General features: G+C 39.5%; 1 protein-coding gene across 2 annotated transcripts in view; it reads left to right on the forward strand.

Moving 5' to 3' along the window:
• Nucleotides 1-3,925: 3,925 nt before the first annotated feature.
• The window catches only part of LOC135225198 (uncharacterized), a 76,746-nt gene continuing 58,936 nt past the window's right edge, over nt 3,926-21,735 (forward strand). Inside the window, exons 1-3 of one of the 2 annotated variants that reach the window (XM_064264503.1) lie at nt 3,926-4,061; nt 5,085-7,253; nt 14,550-14,714. In XM_064264503.1, the coding sequence (XP_064120573.1) occupies nt 3,978-4,061; nt 5,085-7,253; nt 14,550-14,714 (2,418 nt within the window). In that variant the 5' untranslated portion in view covers nt 3,926-3,977. The remainder of the gene's footprint in view (nt 4,062-5,084; nt 7,254-14,549; nt 14,715-21,735) is intronic. The other variant, XM_064264504.1, reaches the window with a different exon arrangement.

The raw sequence follows: 21,735 nt of genomic DNA on the forward strand, positions 1-21,735 counted from the left end.
GTCTATCCTCTTTACTCTTGACCTTCACAACAGTTCTGATAAAAAAAATAGTTGTGCAACGTTAAGTCACTAATAAAAACAATACTATTAAATGAAGTATATTTACGTTGGTAAAGGCAAAGAGAGAGAGAGAGAGTGAGTTTATATAATGAGAAAGTTTGACTGAAAATCCAAAGAAGAATGACAAAGAAACAAGATTATGGTCACGAAGAGGAAAAAATGGAAAAACATTGAAACAATGAGCGAGAGAATTAGCTTATATGCAGTTATTCTAATACACTGCTGTTTCCTCCCGCTTGGAATACCATTTTAAATATGTGAAGTACCACAGTAACTCTCTTATCATTCTAATTCACCTTCGTTGACTGGTTGATTAACTGCAAATTACCTGGCCTTACAGCCAACACGTTTACAAGATGAATCCATTTGCATCTGTCTCCGGAACTGGTGAACTTGAAATTGTCCAATTCTAGAAAGAGTAACCATAACCACTACAGTGGGTTAGAGCACAGCCTCTCGTTTACCAGCATGTCACTTTAAACTTATCAAATACTAACTAGCAAACCAGCACCTTCTGTTTATGTGGCAAGGTGATCATTCAAAAAGGGCGACGAGAGGGGATTAGCAACTCTCAAGGAAACCAGAACAGCCATCACATCAATGATGGCTCAACAAGAAGTAGTTCCAGAAGACTGCTGGGCCTTGACCCAAGCTGACACCACACACATCTCTTGAAAAAGGGCCTGAAAGTACTCGAGTGTTGAGTAAAATAAAATGTCAACAAAATAATGTTAAAGTATGCCCCAGTCCTCTGGCCCGTGTATTTACACCAGCCAAAAGCGTGGTATCCACAAGTAAAAGTGAACCTTCCCTTACACCCCGTTCCTCTGACAAGAATGACAGAGAATCAACAGGAAAATACCAAGCAACCGAAGAAACTCATCAGAGATGAAGGCACGGAATGAGAAACCTCATTATGAACGACAGCACATGACGATACAGGGACGATACTTCCCACTCCTCTCTTGCTAAAGTTCAGGAATAACTAGTTCTAGAGAGAAGTGCCCCTCCACGACTCAAGTCGTTGGCAAGTCCTAGTCTCAAGGAAAGAAATACGATCCCCCCCCCCCCCCCCCCCAAACACCTCTGAGTGTTATAATAGGTCAATCTAGACAAGCCCACCCAACATTGCTGATGTGCCACGATGCAATGGAAAAGTGGCACCACTGAAAGGAAAAGTACCAAGCAGTGAACCAACATGTAGATATTTTTCGCTACAAAACAGTTAAAACACCAGAACCACTGAGATGTTACAAATGAATTAAATAAATACAAGCATCATTAGAACAGCAGTCTGCCCACACATGATGTGTTAATTGTTATTTGTTTTAAAAAATGCTATACCAAGGAGAACTAACAAATAACAAAAAAAAGTCAGGTTATAGTTACACAAACTGCTCCATGCACAGTACCTACAAGTGATATAGAATACAACAGTAAAGAATAGCACTGGAGAAGGAAAAAACTAACCTTCACCAAGGCCCAGCCTTCATACAGACCCCAAATCCCTAAACAACAGTAAAGGCCACAGCGAACGACCCAAACCTAATAAAATGACAGCCCTTACAATCTAAACCACAGACCAACGATAATTTCCAGCAAATGCTATAAAAAAACCTGAAGAGAAACGGATCGAGATGCGGAAGAACAATAATCCCATCATAATTATCACCACTCTGGCCAACACCTTGATCATCCGTTATTCCTTCCGCTCTGAAAGGACATTTCCTCACCTTTCCAATCCTACATTTTCTCCAGCACCTATACTTCTTCCTCACGATCCTCCTACCCTTGGCGACCAGACTAGCTAACAGAACCCAGCCTACTTCTAAGAGGAGACATTCGACACCAATAACCACTGCAAAGAAAAGATATGAATAGATTCCCGCCCCGCCCCGCCCCGCCCCCGAAGATAAGCATAACCCTTTTCTACATTTTTTGTAATATTTTAAGCAAAGCAGAACGACCGCATCAAAAAACAGTTAGCAGGAAACTCCTTAAAAAACTGTCAAGAATTAAGCAAAAATTTACACTATACAACAAAAATATGATTTATTACCAACACGCTCGGCATCTGAAAAGCGTATTCTTATTGTGGTAGAGAAATACACACACACACACACACACACACACACACATATTTTACATACTTTCGTTACATTGCGGGTTGCTCAAAGATCAAGAGCTTGTGCTAGCGTAAGGTCAACTCAGCCTACAACAACTTACAGCTGTCGAAACGTTCTGAAAATAGGACGCTGGCCAGCAAAGTTCGGACTTTGGAGGAAGTGTTGACTCTCTCTCTCTCTCTCTCTCTCTCTCTCTCTCTCTCTCTCTCTCTCTCTCTCTCTCTCTCATCTCTCTCTCTCTCTCTCTCTCTCTCTCTCTCTCCAATAAGTTCATGGATACCCTTTATGTATTGTAAGTCATCGTAGACCTGTTCTACTGCTGCTTTACTTACGTATTCATATTTCATATAGCTTGCCTGATGTAGTGTTCAATTCTAGTTTCGTTACTGGCAAACATTACCACCTGTAATATTGCCATAACATTACTCTCTATCTTCAGGTTTTACAATTTGAATTCCCTCTGAATTTCAGTATTAGTCCTGTTAGCACCAAAGACAAATGTAAATCTCTTGTTCCCAGTTCTTGTATTTCAGGAGGACGTCTAGGAGAAGATGGGCAGTAGATGGCCTTGCCAGTAGGCCTATTACCACTCCTCTTAACGACGAAATGTCTATTTGGATTCAAACACATTCTTCAGTCATTCTTATGTTATTTTCCTTGTTGATGCAACTGACGAAGAATTTTTTGCAAAGGTTTATACCTAAAATGAATAAAACAAAATACAACGAATTCAAAGCAAAACTTTGTGATACAAGGAGACAAGAAGTGTTAGATTCATTTAGTGTTTATTCTCTCTAAAATTAAAAACTAATTACTACAAGTAACTCACTATTACCCGATACTTGTGAGCGTGATGGATAGCCCGTACTTACCTATAGATTCTTTGCAGGCAATTTTATGCACCTGCTTTGATATACAGCTTATAATTATCGTAATCGGTCGAGAATTAAGTTAATTGATTATTACAAGCATATATTCAGTCAAGACATTAACTGGTAGTACCGAACTACCTCTGAATTCATACGGAGAACTCATAAATGCTTAATTTAACGCACAGATTTTGGTAAAAGTTAATTGAAAACTAATTAATAAATATCTTTATTGGTAAAAAACATAATAAAAGGATGATCTTCAGTAAGTAGTTACATTATGACGTTATATGTAACCAATTAAATAATTTCATAATAATTGTGTTACAAATCAATAGCGCAAATAAAGGAAGACTAAATAAATACAAATATTTTATATGTAAACTAGAGAAAAAAAAACTCACTTGGAAATTTATTGAGACCAACATTCCAGCAAATTATTATAAGAAGAAAAATTCTAAAACGTTCGAGAGTTTTTGTTTCCTGTTTTGATGAATTGCAATCATATGATTAACAATAAAAGGAATCAAAAAGACTTTTTGGGGTTTTAATATCAATGAAAAAAGATCATTTTAAATTCATAATAGCTGTATGTTACTTAATAATTGATTAATAAGCGTTAATTATGATTTAAAGACACGAAGTCCGAAAACTTCTTCAGTTCTGATGAATTCCAGTCAGATGATATATGATAAAGAGATTAACAAAGCTTCTTTGGACTTATATATCAATAAGAATGTCAGTTAAAAATTTCATAAGAGGGTTTTGTTACATATTCAATTAATACGCGTAATAATGATTTTAAAACAAGAAACACGACAACTTGGTTGAAAGATGCACGATAACTTTATTGTTTACGTTTAGTTTACCTAGAGGAATGGAGGATGTGATGTAGTGAACTTCCGAAGTTATTTCCGCGGAAATGGACTTCTGTCCATTATACCAGGTTGATGATCCTCCTCTCGTCGAAGCCGAGGCAGATCGATCCAGGGGAAATGCGGCTCTGGTATGAAATGAACGGAAATGTCATTATTTATTGTATTGTTCTTAAATGGAAACTGTAGCAGGGTTAGATTCCTTCATGCCCTCAGCCACCATGTCGTAAGGCCTTTAACAGAGGCCTATTGATTATTTAAGCCCATTCTTTCTTACACAGGTGCATTTACTTTCATTCTGTCTGTCAATATAGATGCCATGGGGCACCATGCCCTTGATATTTAATATTGGTGATGGTTAGTAGGCGTAGACAAAGGCTAGGACTCGAAGCTTGAACATGACGAATAATGGCAGACCTGTCATTGTAGGCCTGAGTTAGGCTATTATGGTTATGTTCATTATCATTATCATGTGGCCTATTATTATTTTTATTACACAGTAGGCTTCAACTCTAATTAGCCTGGTAAAGCAGAATTCTGTAAGTCCAATTGCTCCAATAGTCCCAGTGAAAGCAGCTCATTAGGCCAACAGAAAATCTGATTGGAAAGTAAAGAATAAATGAAAGGGAAGTTACAGCGAAAGCAAGTAAAATAAACAGCAACAAATTTTCCTAGGCACATCGCAAAGTGAAGCTAGGTAATTAGTAGATAAATCGCAAATCAATTGTATAGTAGTAGCCTAGGTAGGCAAGTTTGTTTTCAAGTGCACCTTTGGTTTTTATAGAATGCTTATTTTCCTATAGAACTACATCACCAGTTGATGGACAAACTGTCATTATACAAGATTCTTATATTTTTACTTTAATGAGTGGATATTAGGCCTAATTTTGTGATTGAGCCAGTAACCCCTTCCCATGGGAATGCTCATGACAGTTACTTTTGGCAGTTTAATATAGTTTAGTACTTGAAAAGCACATCAAGTGAAGCCTTTAATGCCTGTAAAGAGTGTGTTGTAATTTCATTACTTTTCAGTGTTTTGCTTTTCATAAGGTAGCCAGCTGATAACCCACAAAGTTTTGTTTGCAATTATGGTAACCTGTGTTTTTTATTCATTAACACTGTTTGTAATGGACTAATTTTATCCATCATTTCAGAATTACAACATTGGAGCTGAAGAAAATGCAGGAAAGACACTGGATGAGATTCAGGGTACTATTCTTGGGTCAGAGGGTAATTACATATCAGATGAACTCCTTAGAAAATTTGAGTCACATAACAGCTCCTTTGAGGGACCTAAAGACTCTTTAGATAAAAGTGTAATCCCTGAAAAACGGTGTTTGGTGAGAACTAATTTCGTAAATGTGACTGTAAAAACTTGTGATGCAGAAGAACAGAAGCAGAACTCTTTCCAAAATGAAGCGATAGAGAGAGTTGAACTCGAGCGAAATGAATCTGTTAGCATACTCCCTAGTGAAAAACAAATTCCAGACAGCACCAGCAATGAAATTAGTAATATGAATGCACATCTAAGTTCTTATGTTGACTCATGTAGTATTTCAAGAAATTGGGATGATAGTCCAGAAGTAAAAAACAATTCAACAAACGAAGAGAATGTTGATGCACTTTTTTCAAGTGCAGAGACATTAAGTGCAGGTGCCAACAACATATCAGGAGAAAGGATATCATCCTGTGATGATGAAAGTGAATCCTTTGAGGAAAGTGGTGTTATTTTATCACAAAGCAATGTTCCTCTTTTGGGGAGCTTGAAGGATGAGACGCAGGTGAACCAGTGTTTTGATAATGAGGGTGAGACAACGCTGCTATATAATGTAAATGAAAATATTAATGCAGGTAATATTGATGTGGATGAAACTAACACAGAATTGCAGAAATCTCAGCCATTGGAGTTGGTAGACAGTGATTCCATAAATGATGACAAACAGGGAGAACCTGTGCATTTTGTTGAGAGCGAAAAGGAAGTTGAAAATCTTGAAGGTGAGAAAGAAATGACAAATATTGAGAAGAACCCTCTGAATGACTTGATTAATGTATGCAGAAGGTCTCAAGATTCTGATCAAGAACATGAAGTCCAATCTACAGGCTTGGTCTTGGAAAAGAATCTAGATAATTACGAAAATCCTTCTCCAGATGAAGCAAATGATTTAAAAGGAGAGATTTTGCCCAGAAAAATTTCAGATGAAACAGTTCTTGAAGTAATTAAATCTGGTGATGAAATGGTATGTATGGAGGAAGATAACAATGGTAATGAATTATTGAATGAAAAGAGTCTCCTACCAAAGGAAGTGAACAGCCCTATGGGGAGTTGTACTATCAATAGTTTAACAGAAGTTCATCATTTGAAAGAAGAGAAAAGACTATACCAAAAAGACACTGGCATTGAGGAAAATGTTCCGTCATTAGTAAATAAGAGTAAGTTTCTAAAAAATGAGCAGATTCAAGGACATAATGATGAGGGAGAAAGGCCCTCAGGAGAGGTTTGTGAGGCAGTTGGAGAAACCAATGATTTAGAGAGAGAGAAGTTAGATTTGACAGCAGTCAATGAATATGGTGAAGAAGAAACTTGTGATGTACATCAAGAAGGAGTGGAGGATTCTGAAAAACAGGATGTTGATTCATTGGATAGTGATGGAGCTGATCCACTGGAACTGGTTGGTGAAGAGGATAAATTAAATTGTGTAGATGATGAGCATGTACAAGAGGAGAATCAAATAAGTGGAGAGAACCTTGATTTGAATGAAGAGAGGACTTTGCTCTTCGTGGATATGACATCAGATGAAGTAAAAGGGGGAGAAGGTGAAGGTCCGGAGAGTCAGTATGCTGGTGAGATGCAGCAACTCTCAACTATGAACGATACAACCAGCAGTGTCTCAGGAGTAGATGAAAAACAGGAAGGTGATCCTTTGTCCATAGGTGAGGCAAGTAAACATCATAATGTTGAAGGATCTGTAGGAAACTATGTTCAACAATATCAGCAAGAAAACAGAGCAGTGTTGGAAGACTCGGAGTTATCTGTGGAAACTGCAAATGAGAACAAACTTTTAGAAAGATATGGTACAGAAAACCATGTTCTGCCAGGTAGTGCGTCACAAACTGGTATGAATGACCATGCAACATTACTTGCAAAAGATCTAATCTTTGCTACCAACCCTGTTCATGTGTATTCAGCTAGAAAGCCCTTAACAAAGGAGGAAGTCCAGTTTATTAAAATGGGGCAAATAAAAGCCTGCTCTGTTGAAATGGAGAAGATGAAGCCCGAGCTCATTAAGGCTTATACATTTGGAAGGATCAGGATACGCGGTAGCGTAAGTAGTATTTTTTACTTGATGTCTGCACCTTTAAATTTATTTGATGTGTTTAAAAGGATGGGACAAGTTTTTAATCATCTTTGTCACTTCTTTTGGAATGTTGCTTTTGTGTCTTCACATTTTTTTGGCACTGAACCAGTCACTCCATGACAATTAGATTTGGAGTCATGTCAGGGGACTAATTTCTCTTGACAACTGTTAAAGGAAAGTGCAGCAATTGAACCCATAGCTATCTATATTATCTTGCTTTACCTGTGACCACCAGGTATCCTACAGTAGTCATAATCTCTCATCTGACTTTATGGGTTTGCCTAACCTGCATTTTCTGTCCCATATGTAGCTCTTGCTTATCCAATGTTTCTGCCTTTGACCCTCAATTTAAATTATTCACACCTGTGACCTATTGCATTTTTTATTGGGTAAGCTGGTAATTGTGTCAGGTTGTTACCTTACCCCATGTTATATCCCTAACTTGTTAAGGATTTTCTTTATGAGAATCAGCAACCTTCAGATTGTTGAGTTCAATGATATTTTGTTCCCTGAACTGGGAAGCTTTGTAATTCTTTCAGTTTCAGTTTTTTATTGCAATTATCTTTCTTCCAAGAAACAGGTTTATTGCTTCTTTCAGTGTTTACTGTACAACTTCCCTTTCATGATTCTGTGAGTTCCTAATTAAGGGCACTGATGTTCTGTACTTTTCCCCTCAGATTTTCCACAAAAAAGCACCCCCTTATGACATTTGACATTTTATTAATGTACACCAGCCTTCCAGTCCGTAAGGAAGCTGTTGTGTATGCACTGTCATTAACTACATGGCTATTTGCTTCAGTATTTTCTTGTTACTACTGGATATTGATCATCTTCATTGAGTCCTTCCTCTGGCATGCCGAGTTGTGGAGTTTTTTCTTTGTGTTGTGGTCACTTTTATTATGCTCGTCATTAAGGCCTTTGTATAACATGCCACTTTGGGACTAGTTCATCATGTGACCATATGACAGGTCTTCTTTTTAAAGTTTTGTTTATATGTATGTATGAATCTGCTTTTTCCCATTTTTAGATCTGTAATAACCTGCATGTCTGTATGCACTCATTGGAGTACCTGCTTCAAGACAGCGTTCCACAGATAGCTCACTAGTTAAGGATGCTTAATTAAAAACGGTAAACGATGCCCAATTGGAAACAGTACTTTTCTTCTGATACCTGGCGATTGTAGTTACAGAGTTGCGCCCACCAAGAGTGCAAGAATCCTGTACTGTATATTTTTTAAACTGGGCTTGGCAGTAGGTGCTTCTCTCATAATGATCACCTCCTCTTCTTGTGTCTTCACCATAGCCCATATATATATATATATATATATATATATATATATATATATATATATTATATATATATATATATATATATATATATCATCATATATGCACATGTACTACATATATATATATCCTTTGTGATCTTGTGAAATGGTTTTACTAGCCCCTAGTGAGTAAGGTTGAATGTGTTCATACACATAACTAATAATTTTGTATATGGCACTTACCCAGTAATTATATAGTTAAGAGCTTTCTACCTACATAATTACTGGGTAAGTATATTCAAAACCTTATTTTATTATAAAAATATAATTTTTCATGGGAGTCTATTACTGCCATCACCTCTAGAGATTCATTAATAATTATATGTCACTGGGGAAGCTTGGTCCTTCAACCACAGGTCTCCAAGAAGTGGTTGGCAGTCTTTGGGGGCAGATGTGAAGAAATTCTATTCTTCAAATAGCGATGAACTGAACTGTAGGGCTGCATGGTGATTTTTCATGGTTGGGGGTTTTCATGGTAGGAAGACACTGGCTACACTGGTTGTGCTTCTGTACAAAAATTGAGATGTTTTGCAGATATCTGCAGGGTATGTCAGATCTTTCTCTCAGGTAACTGGCAGAGCAACAAATTCAGATGGTGACACACCCAATATGAGCGTTCTTGAGAGGTATGACTGAAATGTCTTCCTGATTTGTGACAGTATCAGAGACTAACACCTTGGCAGATGGTGTGAGCTTTGCCAATATGAAGAAAAGCAACATTTTAATTGAAGAAACCCAGGAGTAAAAAGTCACAACTCTGAGACTGTATAGATATCATCAACAAGTACATACGTATAGCTTTATCTGCATCTACTTGGTGCAGGTTTGACAAGTGTCAGAATTGAAAGAATTGTTAATGAACACTCCCAGTAGTTATCTCACCCTTGGAGTTAAGTATATCTTAGTTTTACCAGACCACTGAGCTGATTAACAGCTCTCCTAGGGCTGGCCCGAAGGATTAGATATTTTTACGTGGCTAGGAACCAATTGGTTACCTAGCAACGGGACCTACAGCTTATTGTGGGATCCGAACCACACTATATCGAGAAATGAACTTCTATCACCAGAAATAAATTTCTCTGATTCCGTGTTGACCGAGCCGGGAATCGAACCTGGGACCACCGGATTGGCAGCCCAGCTCGAAAACCACTCGTCCAGCGTGGAACTCTCACCCTTGGAAGGTGGGGGTAAAACAGCAGATGTTTTGGTTGTCATTCTTCTCTGTCGGCGAATACAGCCGGCTGTTTAGACATATGCTTTAACATTTGGTTTTCCTTTTTTTGGTTAACGAATGAATTGTCTGGATTTTGGTTTTTATTCGCAATGCAGATTCTTCTTGATCTGTCCTATTGAAATCTGTTAGATATTATAAGGTAGTGGTTGCAAGACCAGGTTGGATTGATTGATGTAGGTATGCATTAACTTTGCATGGATCATTGAGAATGACTTGCTATTCAGGCAACCTTTGTGATCATTGCAAGGATTGGTCTTTGGAAGAGATAGAGAAGATGATAAATTGCCGAGTTAGAAGAGAAGGATAGGCTTAAAGAGAGAGAGAGTTGTAGCCATGGAGCAGAGAACGGGTCTTTTCCCTTCATTGGTCATTTGTCTATAGTATTTCTTCTTTCAGGGAAGTCCGTAGTGTCCTTGAGCCCAGACCTGTCACTTTATTCAATTGCCTCAGATGAGGATGGTGGAGTGGTTATTGGGAACCAGTCGCTTTAAAGGTGTGGTTACCAGTAGAAGTGATTCTTCTCATTAACTGCAAAGGTTGTTGGCTATCCAGGAGGGATTTAGGTAATTTCTGTTTTCTTGAACATGCCTTCTCTAGCTCATAGTTCATGAGCCTCAGTTGGTTCCTGGTTGACTGTATATTTGGTGGACACATTAAATCATCCAGGATAGGTACAATTTTGCGATTGATCTTTACCCTGTAGCTTGAAAGGAGATTTGGAGGGTGTGTCCAGTTGTATGCCTCCCCATTTCTTGGCCATCAAGCCTGGGCAGTAGATGTTATAGTTCAAGTTTGGACTAACCTATTTGTTTATGCCTTCCCTATATTTCTGCTGTTGAAAGGGAAACTCTGGGGGTGAGGACTACTGGAGAACTCTAGGGGGGAAGGGGGAACTCACTCCTTTTCACTGTGCGAAGCAGCAAGGAAGCTCCTGCTGTGGTCCAAGGAGAATCGGACAAGGGTAAACTCAGCGTCCTTGCGGATCAGTTAAGCAGACAAAATCAAGTAATCCCCACAGAGTAGACTAGATCAGGAGGTATATGGGTTCCTCTGGAAGTTATGGGGAAAACCTGTGATTAATTATTTTTACAAGGCACAGAAATTCTTGACTACCAACATTCTTCTCCCCGGTACCAGGTCTGCTAGCACTGGCTAAGGATGCAATGCTACAGGATTGGTCAGAAATATTCCTTTATGCCTTCCTTCCGTTTGGATTAATAAGGGAAGTACTAAACAAGTTGTTAACACACAGGAATGTGTCCATGATTTTGATAGCCCTGTTCTGATTACTAAAAGAGTGTTTTCTCATTCTGTTGGCACTGATAGTGGACTTCCCAAGATTGCTCCCTCTGAAGACAAATTTGCTCAGACAACTGCACTTCAAGAGGTTTCATCAAGGGCTATCCTCTCTTGCTGTGACAGGATTCAAACTGTCAACAGATTAGTTAGAGCAAGAGGATTTTTAAGAAAGGCTGCTAGAGCAATTTCAGAATGTAGACGTAAATCTTCTGCAGCAGTATACCAAAATAAGTGACCAATCTTCTGCACATGGTGCTAACAAAAGAGTATCTGCATCTACGATCAAGGGTTATAGAGCTATGCTCAACTCCGTTTTCAGACAGAGGATTAGATTTGTCGGTAAACCGAGACATCTCAGACTTGATTAAATGTTTTAATACAAGTAAAAGAGGAAAAGATTCAGTGGCCTGCCATTTAGATGGTTTTGAAGTGGCTTTCAGGCCCTCCTTTTGAACCAATGGAGGATCCCTCATTCAGAAACCTCACAAAGAAGACGCTCTTTTTAATAGCCTTAGCGACTGCAAAAAGAGTAAGTGAACTTCAGGCTATGGATAGGAGTGTCAGGTTCTCTGGAGGAGATGCGATCTGTTCACTATCTCTGAATTTTCTTGCCAAAAAATGGGAATCCTAGTAGACCCTGGCCTCATTCTTATGTAATTAAGAGTTTGTCAGAATTATTAGGGCTTGAAGAAGAGGAGAGAGGCCTCTGCCCAATAAGAGCCCTGAAGTTCTACTTGAAAAGGATGGAGAAGACTAGGGCCCCTTCCAGTAATTTATGGACATCTGTTAAGGATCACTTACATCCTCTTTCTAAGAATGCCCTGTCATTCTTCTTAAGGGAAGTGATTAGAGAATTACACTCTCAAATAGGTGAAGAAAGGGAAGTGATTAGAGAATTACACTCTCAAATAGGTGAAGAAGTTTTGCCTATTCTCAAGGTAAAAGCGCATGAAATCAGAGCGATTTCCACTTCTATGGTATTTAAAAAGAACCTTTCCCTGACGGAGGTCCTTCAAACGACTTTCTGGAGATGCAAGTCAGTGTTTGCATCACACTATCTAAAAGAGATAGAATCTGTATATAGTGAATGTAGTACGTTAGGCTCCTTATCAGTGGCTGGCATGGTGTTGGGGAAGGGAACCTAGGCAGCATTCCTTCCTACCTTTTTGCCTTGATTTATGGTTGTGTTTTTGGGGAGTCTGGGGGTACGTGGTACCAGGATACCCTCCAGTTGTTTTGGTGAAGAGTTGGAATTTAGTTTTTTGGTATAGGTAACGTTGTTGTTCTGGTCTTTGTTGGTAATGTGACCTGGGCAGGGGCATTATGTGCTTAATCTTTGCAAGCGATTAGACCATAGGCTTCGCTTCAAAGCTCCCACTAAGGTAGTATGCTACCCAAGTGAAACTACCCAGCCTCTACCACATAAGATGAGTACTGACCAGAGCAGTATTTTCTTGCAGCAGCTCTCTTACAAGGTAAGAAAACAGCAAGCATTTCAGAAATGTCAGCCCCTTTTATTTTCACAAATTCATTATCACATAATGGTTTGGGGTAGATTAGTCCATGTCAATGTGTAATCAGCTATGTAATTACTTGGTAAGTTACTTATGTAAAAATGACATTATGGAAGCTTTTGCTAGCCTTTGGTTACATCCTTCCTTGCAAAGCCCCTTTGATAATTTGCCTGCCATCGGACAGCTCCTTCTCCACACCACTACAGGTTAAGTTGAGCACCAACCAGAGGCAGTTTTTTACTGCAAGCTCTCTTAGCTAACAAGGAAAATTAAGCATTGTACGTATTCAATGCCAGCAACTTTTCTATTTTGAATTCCTGTGTCTTATGTATCCCACCTCCTGTCATCTTGATAAGTTTCTTATATAAAAAATAACATTTTTATGATAAAATAAAGTTTTATATGTACTACTTACCAAGTAATAACATGATTGGAGCCACCTCCTCCTCCTCTCTCATGGACATAAGGCATAAACAGAATGAGGTGGTCTGCTGAGTCGTTCCTGGTATTCCCGTTAGTAGTGGGTGGGACTGGTCACCTGCGAATTTCTCTATTTAAGCTGCCATGCAAGTTGAAATATTAGCTATATAATTACTCTGTAAGTATAAATAAAACTTTATTTCATCATAAAAAGATAATTTTTCTCATAAAATCATTATTATAAAGGTAAATTACTAGTCCAACTCATAGCTTGTGTAATATGTATGACTGCCTCATTGTAAAGTCTGGCTATGAAAACTGTGAAGTTCAGTTATTTTATTGGTTTTCCTTTAATTAACATGTTGGACCAGTGGACACAGCTGTAAAGACCAGACTTGAAAGTGACCTGTATATACAATACTTGAAGGCTTTATATGCTATGCTTACTTGATGTATGTTCTTGTTTATTGACAAAAGAAAATGCTATTTTTAAGGATGCTTTGCTGCAATGCCTTCAAAAACAAATATTGTTCTTTATATGAACCCATCAGAGGTTTTTGATGGAATATTTTTGTCCTGTAGACTTTGCTATCCACCTTCTCCTGACAAATTGATTCATAGTGCAACTGCGAGTTTTTCCTCCTGTTACATCTTTCAGACTTTTCTACTTTCAGTTTCTCTTCTGCACTGAATGACCTCATAGGTACCAGTCCTAGGCCATTTGCCTAATTTCTATATTCCATTCCATCCTATATTGCTCTTATGGAGTTCTTCACTTCCCTTCCTGCAAATTGGCTGTTGAGAATCTCCTTGCTATGCAATTGAATACAGAAGTTGTGATTACAAGTTGTCACTATTATTATAAAGTAGACTAAGCCAAATATATACTATTTGACTTAAAGCACACTAAAGGATTTGTTTTCAAATGAGAAGAAATTTGAACAGGAAGAGTTGAAATTAGACCACACTCTCCAGTTAACTGTTTCTATTGAAGCTTCAGATAGTCTCACATTCTAAAACCAGTCGATAAGGTATTTGTAAAGCAATAACAGTCATTTGAATTACTGTATAATAGAAGCTGCTCTTCTTGTGAGAAAGCATTTAAATGGTAAACGTTAAACTTTTATGGTTTAAAGAAAGCATTTCCTATGCCATGAAGTTTGCTACAAAGCAATACTGTACCTTGACTTTTGTGAAATGGAAATTTAGAGTTATGTGTTTAATCATTAGGAGTTCCATTTGATGCTGTAAATCTATAGCAGTGATTGTATATATGATACTAGTTCCTCATATTTCAGGTCTCTAACTAAGTTCCTTATATTATCCTTACCTTTCAGTTCTTACCTGGTTGGCTATGACATACTGCCAGGTTATATGACATCTAATTAGAGATCAGTTTTTTAGCGCATGAAAAAACCATCGTGGAATTGGAGTTTTTTTCCCTTATTTATTTTTTTTTCCACCCGTAGGGGAAAAATATTAAGCGGTATTTGTGCATCCCTAATGCCCTGCGGCTCAAAATTGTCAAGGATTTGAATTTTGGAAAAAAATCAAGTGAAGTTGCTTCTGCTTATGGCATCAGTAAAAGTACAGTTGAACGAATAAAGCTGAAAATGAAATTAAAAGAAAGAAAGGTAAGGATCTTAATGTAAGTTAGACGTTTGAGGTTAGGTTTGTGCTATGTTAGTGATTTTTTTTTTTTATTGTCTAAGGCATGTAATAGAATTAGAGGTGATTGTTAGAGTTAAATAGTTTAGTGTTCTTATAGATTTAAGGAAATTACATATTAATTTAGCACCACCATTTTATTTGTACTTAAAATAGGAAGCAAGAAGGATAAGTATACCATGCTAAATATGAGGAACAGAAATGTCTTTAGAAGTGCCCTGTTTGATAAAGGAAACTGGCACTTGTCTAGATGTGTATATAAATTTTCCTTTAAGTTACCTATACATTTTGTGACCTAAATAAAAAACTTAAAGTATAACTATACAGTATACAGACCTCTTATTTTATTCAAAAGTGAGCTTGAGCACTTGGTTTGTCTCTCTTGGGTGAAAATTCTTCCTCAGGATGGAGACTAATGTGATAATGTCAGAATGCACTGATGTCCTAGAGAAATATAAAGGAGATAAAGAATTTTATATATATATATATATATATATATATATATATATATGTGTATATATATATTATATATGTATATATATATATTATATATATATATATTATATATATAGAGCTAATATATAATATATATATATATATATATAAGTGAGGAATGTCACAATATTTGAATCGATATTGCACATTTTACTTTCAGGTTAGGTGACATAACTATAGGGGTAACTCTGTTGCTTTATGTTACAAGCAAGCTCTTGTTTTCTATCAATATTTTGGTAGTTATGATAATTTTTTTTTAGTTTTAAGTCTTGTTGTTTTGTGCTAATAGGTGGTTGAGATCCTTTTGATGTATGCTGATATGCTGGATTTCTTAGTTTAAAGAAATATATTTGGGGTTGAGTTTGTGTGATCTAGCCTAGGCCAGCTTAATACCAAACATTACCAAACCAATTACAAAATTGCAGTTGAATAGTTAAGGACAAGCTGCTACAGTTATAGAAGTGCAAAATGACAAGCTATTTTTGCATTGTTTTGCAAAATTCCTTTGTTTGTTCATGAAACTTACCTGTCAGATATATATATAGCTGTATTTTCTGAAGTCCGACAGAATTTCAAAAACTTCCGGCACACGCAGTGGTCGGCCAGGTGGTTAGTACCCATTCCCACCGCTGGGAGGCGGGTATCAGGAACCATTTCCATTTTCTATTCATAATTTTTCTGTCGCCGGTGCTGGAAACACCTGTTTTCAGTACCTCCGTCTTAGGATTTTGGAAACTTCATTGCCGCTAAGTATCCTAATTGTCTTTTAATTTATTTACTTGGATTTGTGGCTAGGCATACGCTATCTTAAATTGATTTGAATTTGATTCATTTTTGCATAAGATATCTGAATCTAGTTAGGCTAGTTTCAGAGGGTGTTGTCTGCAAAGATAGGGTGTGGCTACCGAAAGCTTCGGTAGATCCGCACTTGGTATGCACGAGGGGAATGGGTCTTGCTTCTTTGTTGAGATTTGTCATGTAAGGAGTGTGAGACTTTGTCTAATTCCGTAAGGAAGACGTATGATTCGTATGTACGCAATTAATCAGTAAACATGTCTAATTCCGTAAGGAAGACGTATGATTCGTATGTACGCAATTAATCAGTAAACAAAAGTCAGGGTAGTGAACCTGCTAACCTTCATGTAGACTTTATTTTGCCTAACCCTGTAGTATGGCCTACGGGTTATGAATATGTCTGCGAGAGGTGATCGCTCTCCTTCATTGTTGTGAAGAGTGCTACTTCTGTTATTGTTACTCCTAACCCTGTAATGTTGCCTTCGGGCCCTAAAACAGTGTCTGTAGAGGTTATTGCCCTTTCTCTAATACTCTTTCGATTCGTAACTTAGAATCGAAAGTGCTTGCTTTAGAGAGCAATAGTGAAGTGGCTAAGTGCAGTGACAGTGCCCCTTGTGTAAGTGGAGGGTGCGTCAGATCGGCCTTATTTCGCCTCTAGGCCGGGACCTCTGCTTGACTCCCAGGACCCGGGGAGAGAGCATGTCGAAAGCCGAAGGAGGGTTACGAGGAACCCCCACCGATCTGGCGTGCCTTCGGCAGTTTCTGATGAAAATCCCCAGACTGCCAAAGTGCGTGCACGTGCACGAATCCTGAAGGATTGCTTCTCGTCCTCCGAAGCGTCCTCCCCGCGCAGGGGTTGGAGCGGAAGGACTCGCGCCCTCTAAATAGAAGCTTTATAGAAGAGGACGCTTCACGTCCTCTCTCTCTCTCGTTATGTGTTTCAGTGAGAAGTAAGAAGGCGAACGTTGCCTGATCACGTGTACGTCTTTCCACCGAGAAATATGGAAAAGAAGTCTTAGTAGCAGGACGCTTTTGAGAGCGGACGTCCGAGCTTTGTTACTGTGAGAATAAGAAGGCGTTCCCTCGCCCCTCGTATTCTCACACGATCAACCCTTCTCCTGAGACTGCTTCGTGCAGTCGGATTTCTCTCCAAGATGTATCTCGCTCTTCCCTGAAGGCAGTTTCTCTCGCTTGTTTTGACGCCTGTCAGGAGCGTGACGCTTTTCTGCACGCTTCTTTTGACGCTCGGCTTGGACGGGACGCTTGGATGGACGCCAGGTGCGCGCACCAGTGGACGCCGAGCGCGCGCCAGTGGATACCGAGCGCGCGTGCCAGTGGATGCCAAGCGTGCTCGCCAGTGGACGCCGAGCGCACGCCAGGTGTGTCGCCTGGCTGAATGTTTCTGTTGAACTCTTCAAGCTCTTGTTTACAATTTGGGCCTCAAGAATTTTTACCTCTACCTTCGGTGATACCTTATACCTCACATGCAAAGAATGTGAAGTAAGCAGTGCTTCGGAGGAAGCTTAAAGTGAACAGACAACTTCGTCTTCGAAACCCAGCAAGACCTCGGGTTTCGTGAATTCAAGAGGTCTCTGTCAATATTATATTGCTTTTCTCAAAGGTGGATGGAGTTAAGGAAAGCTCAAGGGAAGATCTCGTTTGCTCTACCGTAGTCAAGACTTTGCGATAAGGCAGTTACGGGTTATGTAAAAGCTCGACGTCCTGCACGTCAGGACTCTCGGCAACGTTCAGTAGGATTCTTGCAAAGGCACTCATCAAAAGGACGCTCTTCAGGAAAGCGCAAGACAGGACTTCCTTTGCCATACTGCCAATAAATTTTAAGCTTTAGCAGGCATTAGTTGTGATACGGGAGAGGAAGCTGGTTGGAGAGTTTCTTCCTCTTCCCAGGATAATTTTGCAAGCTTTTTAGCCCATCTGAAAGGATTTTTCAGATGATAGATTTTGTTAGTTTCTAGTCGGGACTACGCTGCCGAATTGAACATCGTCGTTCTACCTGCTGTAAGCCCAGTCTCTTAACAGGATTCTTGCCCCTTCCTCGTTTGAGACGGGAATCGGAAAAATAAAATGCTTGACTTCCTGGATTACGTTTTGTCAATTCAGTGACTTTCCCCCATTGACAATATACTATCGTTTTGTCAAGTAAGTGGGTATCCCCTCATTGACAAAATATCTCTTTGTCCCGTAAATGGGTTAGTTCTCATTGACAAACATCTCATTAACTTGATATTGCGTAAGCGGATAAGCTCTTATTGACAAGATTCGGAAGAGCTCTCATTCGTCATTCGCAGACTCGTACAAGAAATAGACTTGTAGACTACGTCAGTGAACGCTTATGTCCAATAACATAAGAGGCTTGAGCTGTCTGCTTCGATTCTCTTAAGTTTTGTTCATGAAACTTGCTTGTCAGATATGTATGTAGCTGTATTTCCGAATTCAGCTATATATATATGTCTGCCAGGTAAGTATGAACAAACTTTATTGTAATATATCATATTTTGCCTTGCGTTATTTTACTACTGGTTGGTTCAAGTCATATACGCTTGCTGTAGTTACCTCTTCGGATGGCAACCGAGAGGTCTATTGTCTATTTTTTTTAAGGACATTTAATCGTTACTCCCTGCAGCCTTCCAGGAGTTTCCGATTTATCTTTTACCGTTGTATGGTAGTGTTATGACGACACAAACGCATCTATATATTTAACGTTTTCTGTTTTGCTGAAATATACCAGCTTGAGAGTCTCTTTCTGCTCAAAAATAACGGACCTATTTCTTCGTAGAATAGGGTAGCTGGCAACCCAGGCATAAAGTTAAGAGACGACGATCGTAAGCTGCTGCTGTGACTGTCCTCCAGTCCAACCGAGCCAGTACCAGCTCGTGCGCTGTCATGCGCGGTAGGTTACGTCTCTCTCTCCTGCGGGATTGACTGACTAACCGTATCTCTGTGCTGGCGGTTACGTCTCTCCTGCGGGATTGACTGACTAACTGTATCTCTGCCCTACAATCACGGACTTTAGCCTAAGATTGAGGGGATTTCTTACATGAATGAATAAACATTGCATTCGTTTTGCCTTACTGTGTTCAACAGAGATATCTCTTAATCCTTTCGGTGCTCGTTACCGCACGGTATAGGACTACGAGTCTACCGCAACATTGCACTTTTATATGCTCTCCTGCTTAGGTAAAGCGCAGCCTTATTAGGGAAGTAAACATACTGTGTGAGGGAATGGATGAGCTTGCTGGGGACCATTTCCTTCCTAAAGAAGTTTGTTTCCCTGAATAGACTGCAATTCAGACCTCTACATGTTTTTCCTACCGGGAAACTGAAATTTTATTAAAGATCTAGGAATGATTCTGAACATCTCTCAGTGCGTCAAGTATCACCTGAGGTGATAGAAAGAAGGTGCCGGACATCTGGAGAGGGTTTCAGATGTCCTGGATCATAATCTGAAAGAAGTGGAAGCAATTCGGTCGTCCCTCCAGTCCTCGAAACGAGTTTTTGGAACCAGTGGTCCATATCAACTCTGATCTTCCACAGCTCTCTCATATCTTTTCTCGGTCCCTGTTCGGGTTTACGAGAAAGAGCATATTATAACAACAGACGTAGAATGTAACGATCCTCTAGAGGTTCGTTACAGGATTGCAAAAGTCCGTACGAATCGTCTCGATCGACGGCAGCAACTACTGACTTCCGAGTGGAATCTTTCTTTAGAAGTATGTTGAGAGTTGTGGAGACTTTAGGGACGTCCTTTCATTCATCTCTATGCTATGTTGAGGACGAAGAGGCTTCTTCTTCTCTGCTCCCTTATTCTCGATCCGGGAGCGGTACCATTAAACGCCATCCTATGATATTGAACGGGGATGGATGTTTAGTCTCTTTTCCCCTTTTTCAAACGCTTAGGAAATGTAATAATATGATTTATGACGTCACAGGGAGCGACAATGACGCTGATCGCCCCATGTTGGCCTTCAAGATCCTAGATTCACAGAGGTCACGTCCTTCTTAGTTCACTTTCCAAGGACCTTTTCCGAGAGAGTCGGTCTACTCTAACACGAAAGGTACCTATAACCTCTCCGCTCTGAGTCTGACCACGTTCAGACTATCGAGATGTTGACAGCATAAGATTACCGTCTTCCCTTTCCGTTTGAGGAATGGGATAAGCTGGCAGTCACAACTATTAAAGAATACGCAAATATGTTGTTGATGGCCTTTGGGCTCAGAGATTTGCTTCTGTCAAACAACAAAGCCCTTCCCGATCTTTGAGTTCTGTGGAATCTCGAAACTCGCTCACCATCTACTTTTTGTCGCACCTGTTTTCTCGGAGTCAGACACTCGTGCGAGATCAGGCGACATATAGTAGCCCTGAGTTTCTTGTTGACGAAGTCGGTTGCGTTCATACACCCCCGATGATCGTTTTACATGAGACCAGGTTGGACTGTCAGGCATTCGTCCTTCAGGACTGAATCCCCTTTTTGCTCCTCGCTCCTTTCTCCTGGCACCAGAAGCTGGAGTCAGGAGTTGCTCAGGAGTTGATTCGCTAACGATGTTGGGTTGCGTTGATACACCCCCCAAGGTTTGCTTAGCTTGAATCGCCCAGGCAGTCCAGACACTCATCCTTCAGCGAAGAATAGTGCCTTATGGTCTTCAGGGTACAGCCTTGCTGTCCTTGATTCGTCTGACTGGTCAACTGGTCGGTCACCTGACTTTAGTACAGACGGACTGACTGTGCATGTCCAGATCGAAGCTTTCTATATGGAACTTAGACGTAGTCTGAAGTTCTTGATGTCAAAGCATTTCGAACCTCTCCTTTTGGTTAACTTATTGTACGTGACCAGAAAGGCCTATTTTCTAACCACTCTAGATACGACAAAGAGGGTTAGTGAGGTTTTAAGCCATCGTCAGAAGTTTTGGCTTTAGGGAACACAATGCGGTGTGTTCGCTAAACCTTCCATTGTGGCCTAAGAATGGAAACCCGTCTAGTCCTTGGGCCAGGAGCTTGGAATCAAGGGATGGCAAAAGTTATTGGGCAAGAGCCAGAGAGAGTCCTGTGCCCTGTCGGGTCTCTCAAGTTTTATCTACATAAAACTAAAGAAAGTCGAAGTCCTTCGGACAATCTGCAGTGTTCTGAAAAAGACCAGACTTGCCCATATCAAAGAACACCCTAGCTTTAGTGTTAAGGAGTTCTTTCAAAAAGGCTCCTTCATTGTGTTTGCACAAAGATTTGAAATCTTTTGATCTGAATGCTCACGAGGTGAGGGCGCAGCCTCGGAAGCATTTCAACAGAGCATGGCACTCAGTAACATACTGAGTACCACGTTTTAGCGAAGCAACTCTGTGTTCGCTTCACTTCCTGCAGGATGTGAAGACGGCATATGAGATCTGCTGCTCGCTAGGGCCATACGTGTCTGCAGACACAATCTTGGGGGCAAGAAGTACCACTCATCCTATCCTGTAGAAAATGGTTAGGAAGAGCTCTTAATTTAGTTATTGAGTCGCCGCCAATGGCGACTTCTTAACTCTTAAGCCTTAGTTAAAACACCTTAACTTTGGCTAGGTTGGTCAGGTGGTGATATGTATATATATATATATATATATATATATATATATACTATATCTATATATATATCATATAATATATATATATATATATCATGTATTTATTTTACTTCTTAGCCCTCA

The sequence above is a fragment of the Macrobrachium nipponense genome, chromosome 13 (genome assembly GCF_015104395.2).
Source record: "Macrobrachium nipponense isolate FS-2020 chromosome 13, ASM1510439v2, whole genome shotgun sequence".
Taxonomy (NCBI): Eukaryota; Metazoa; Arthropoda; class Malacostraca; order Decapoda; family Palaemonidae; genus Macrobrachium; species Macrobrachium nipponense.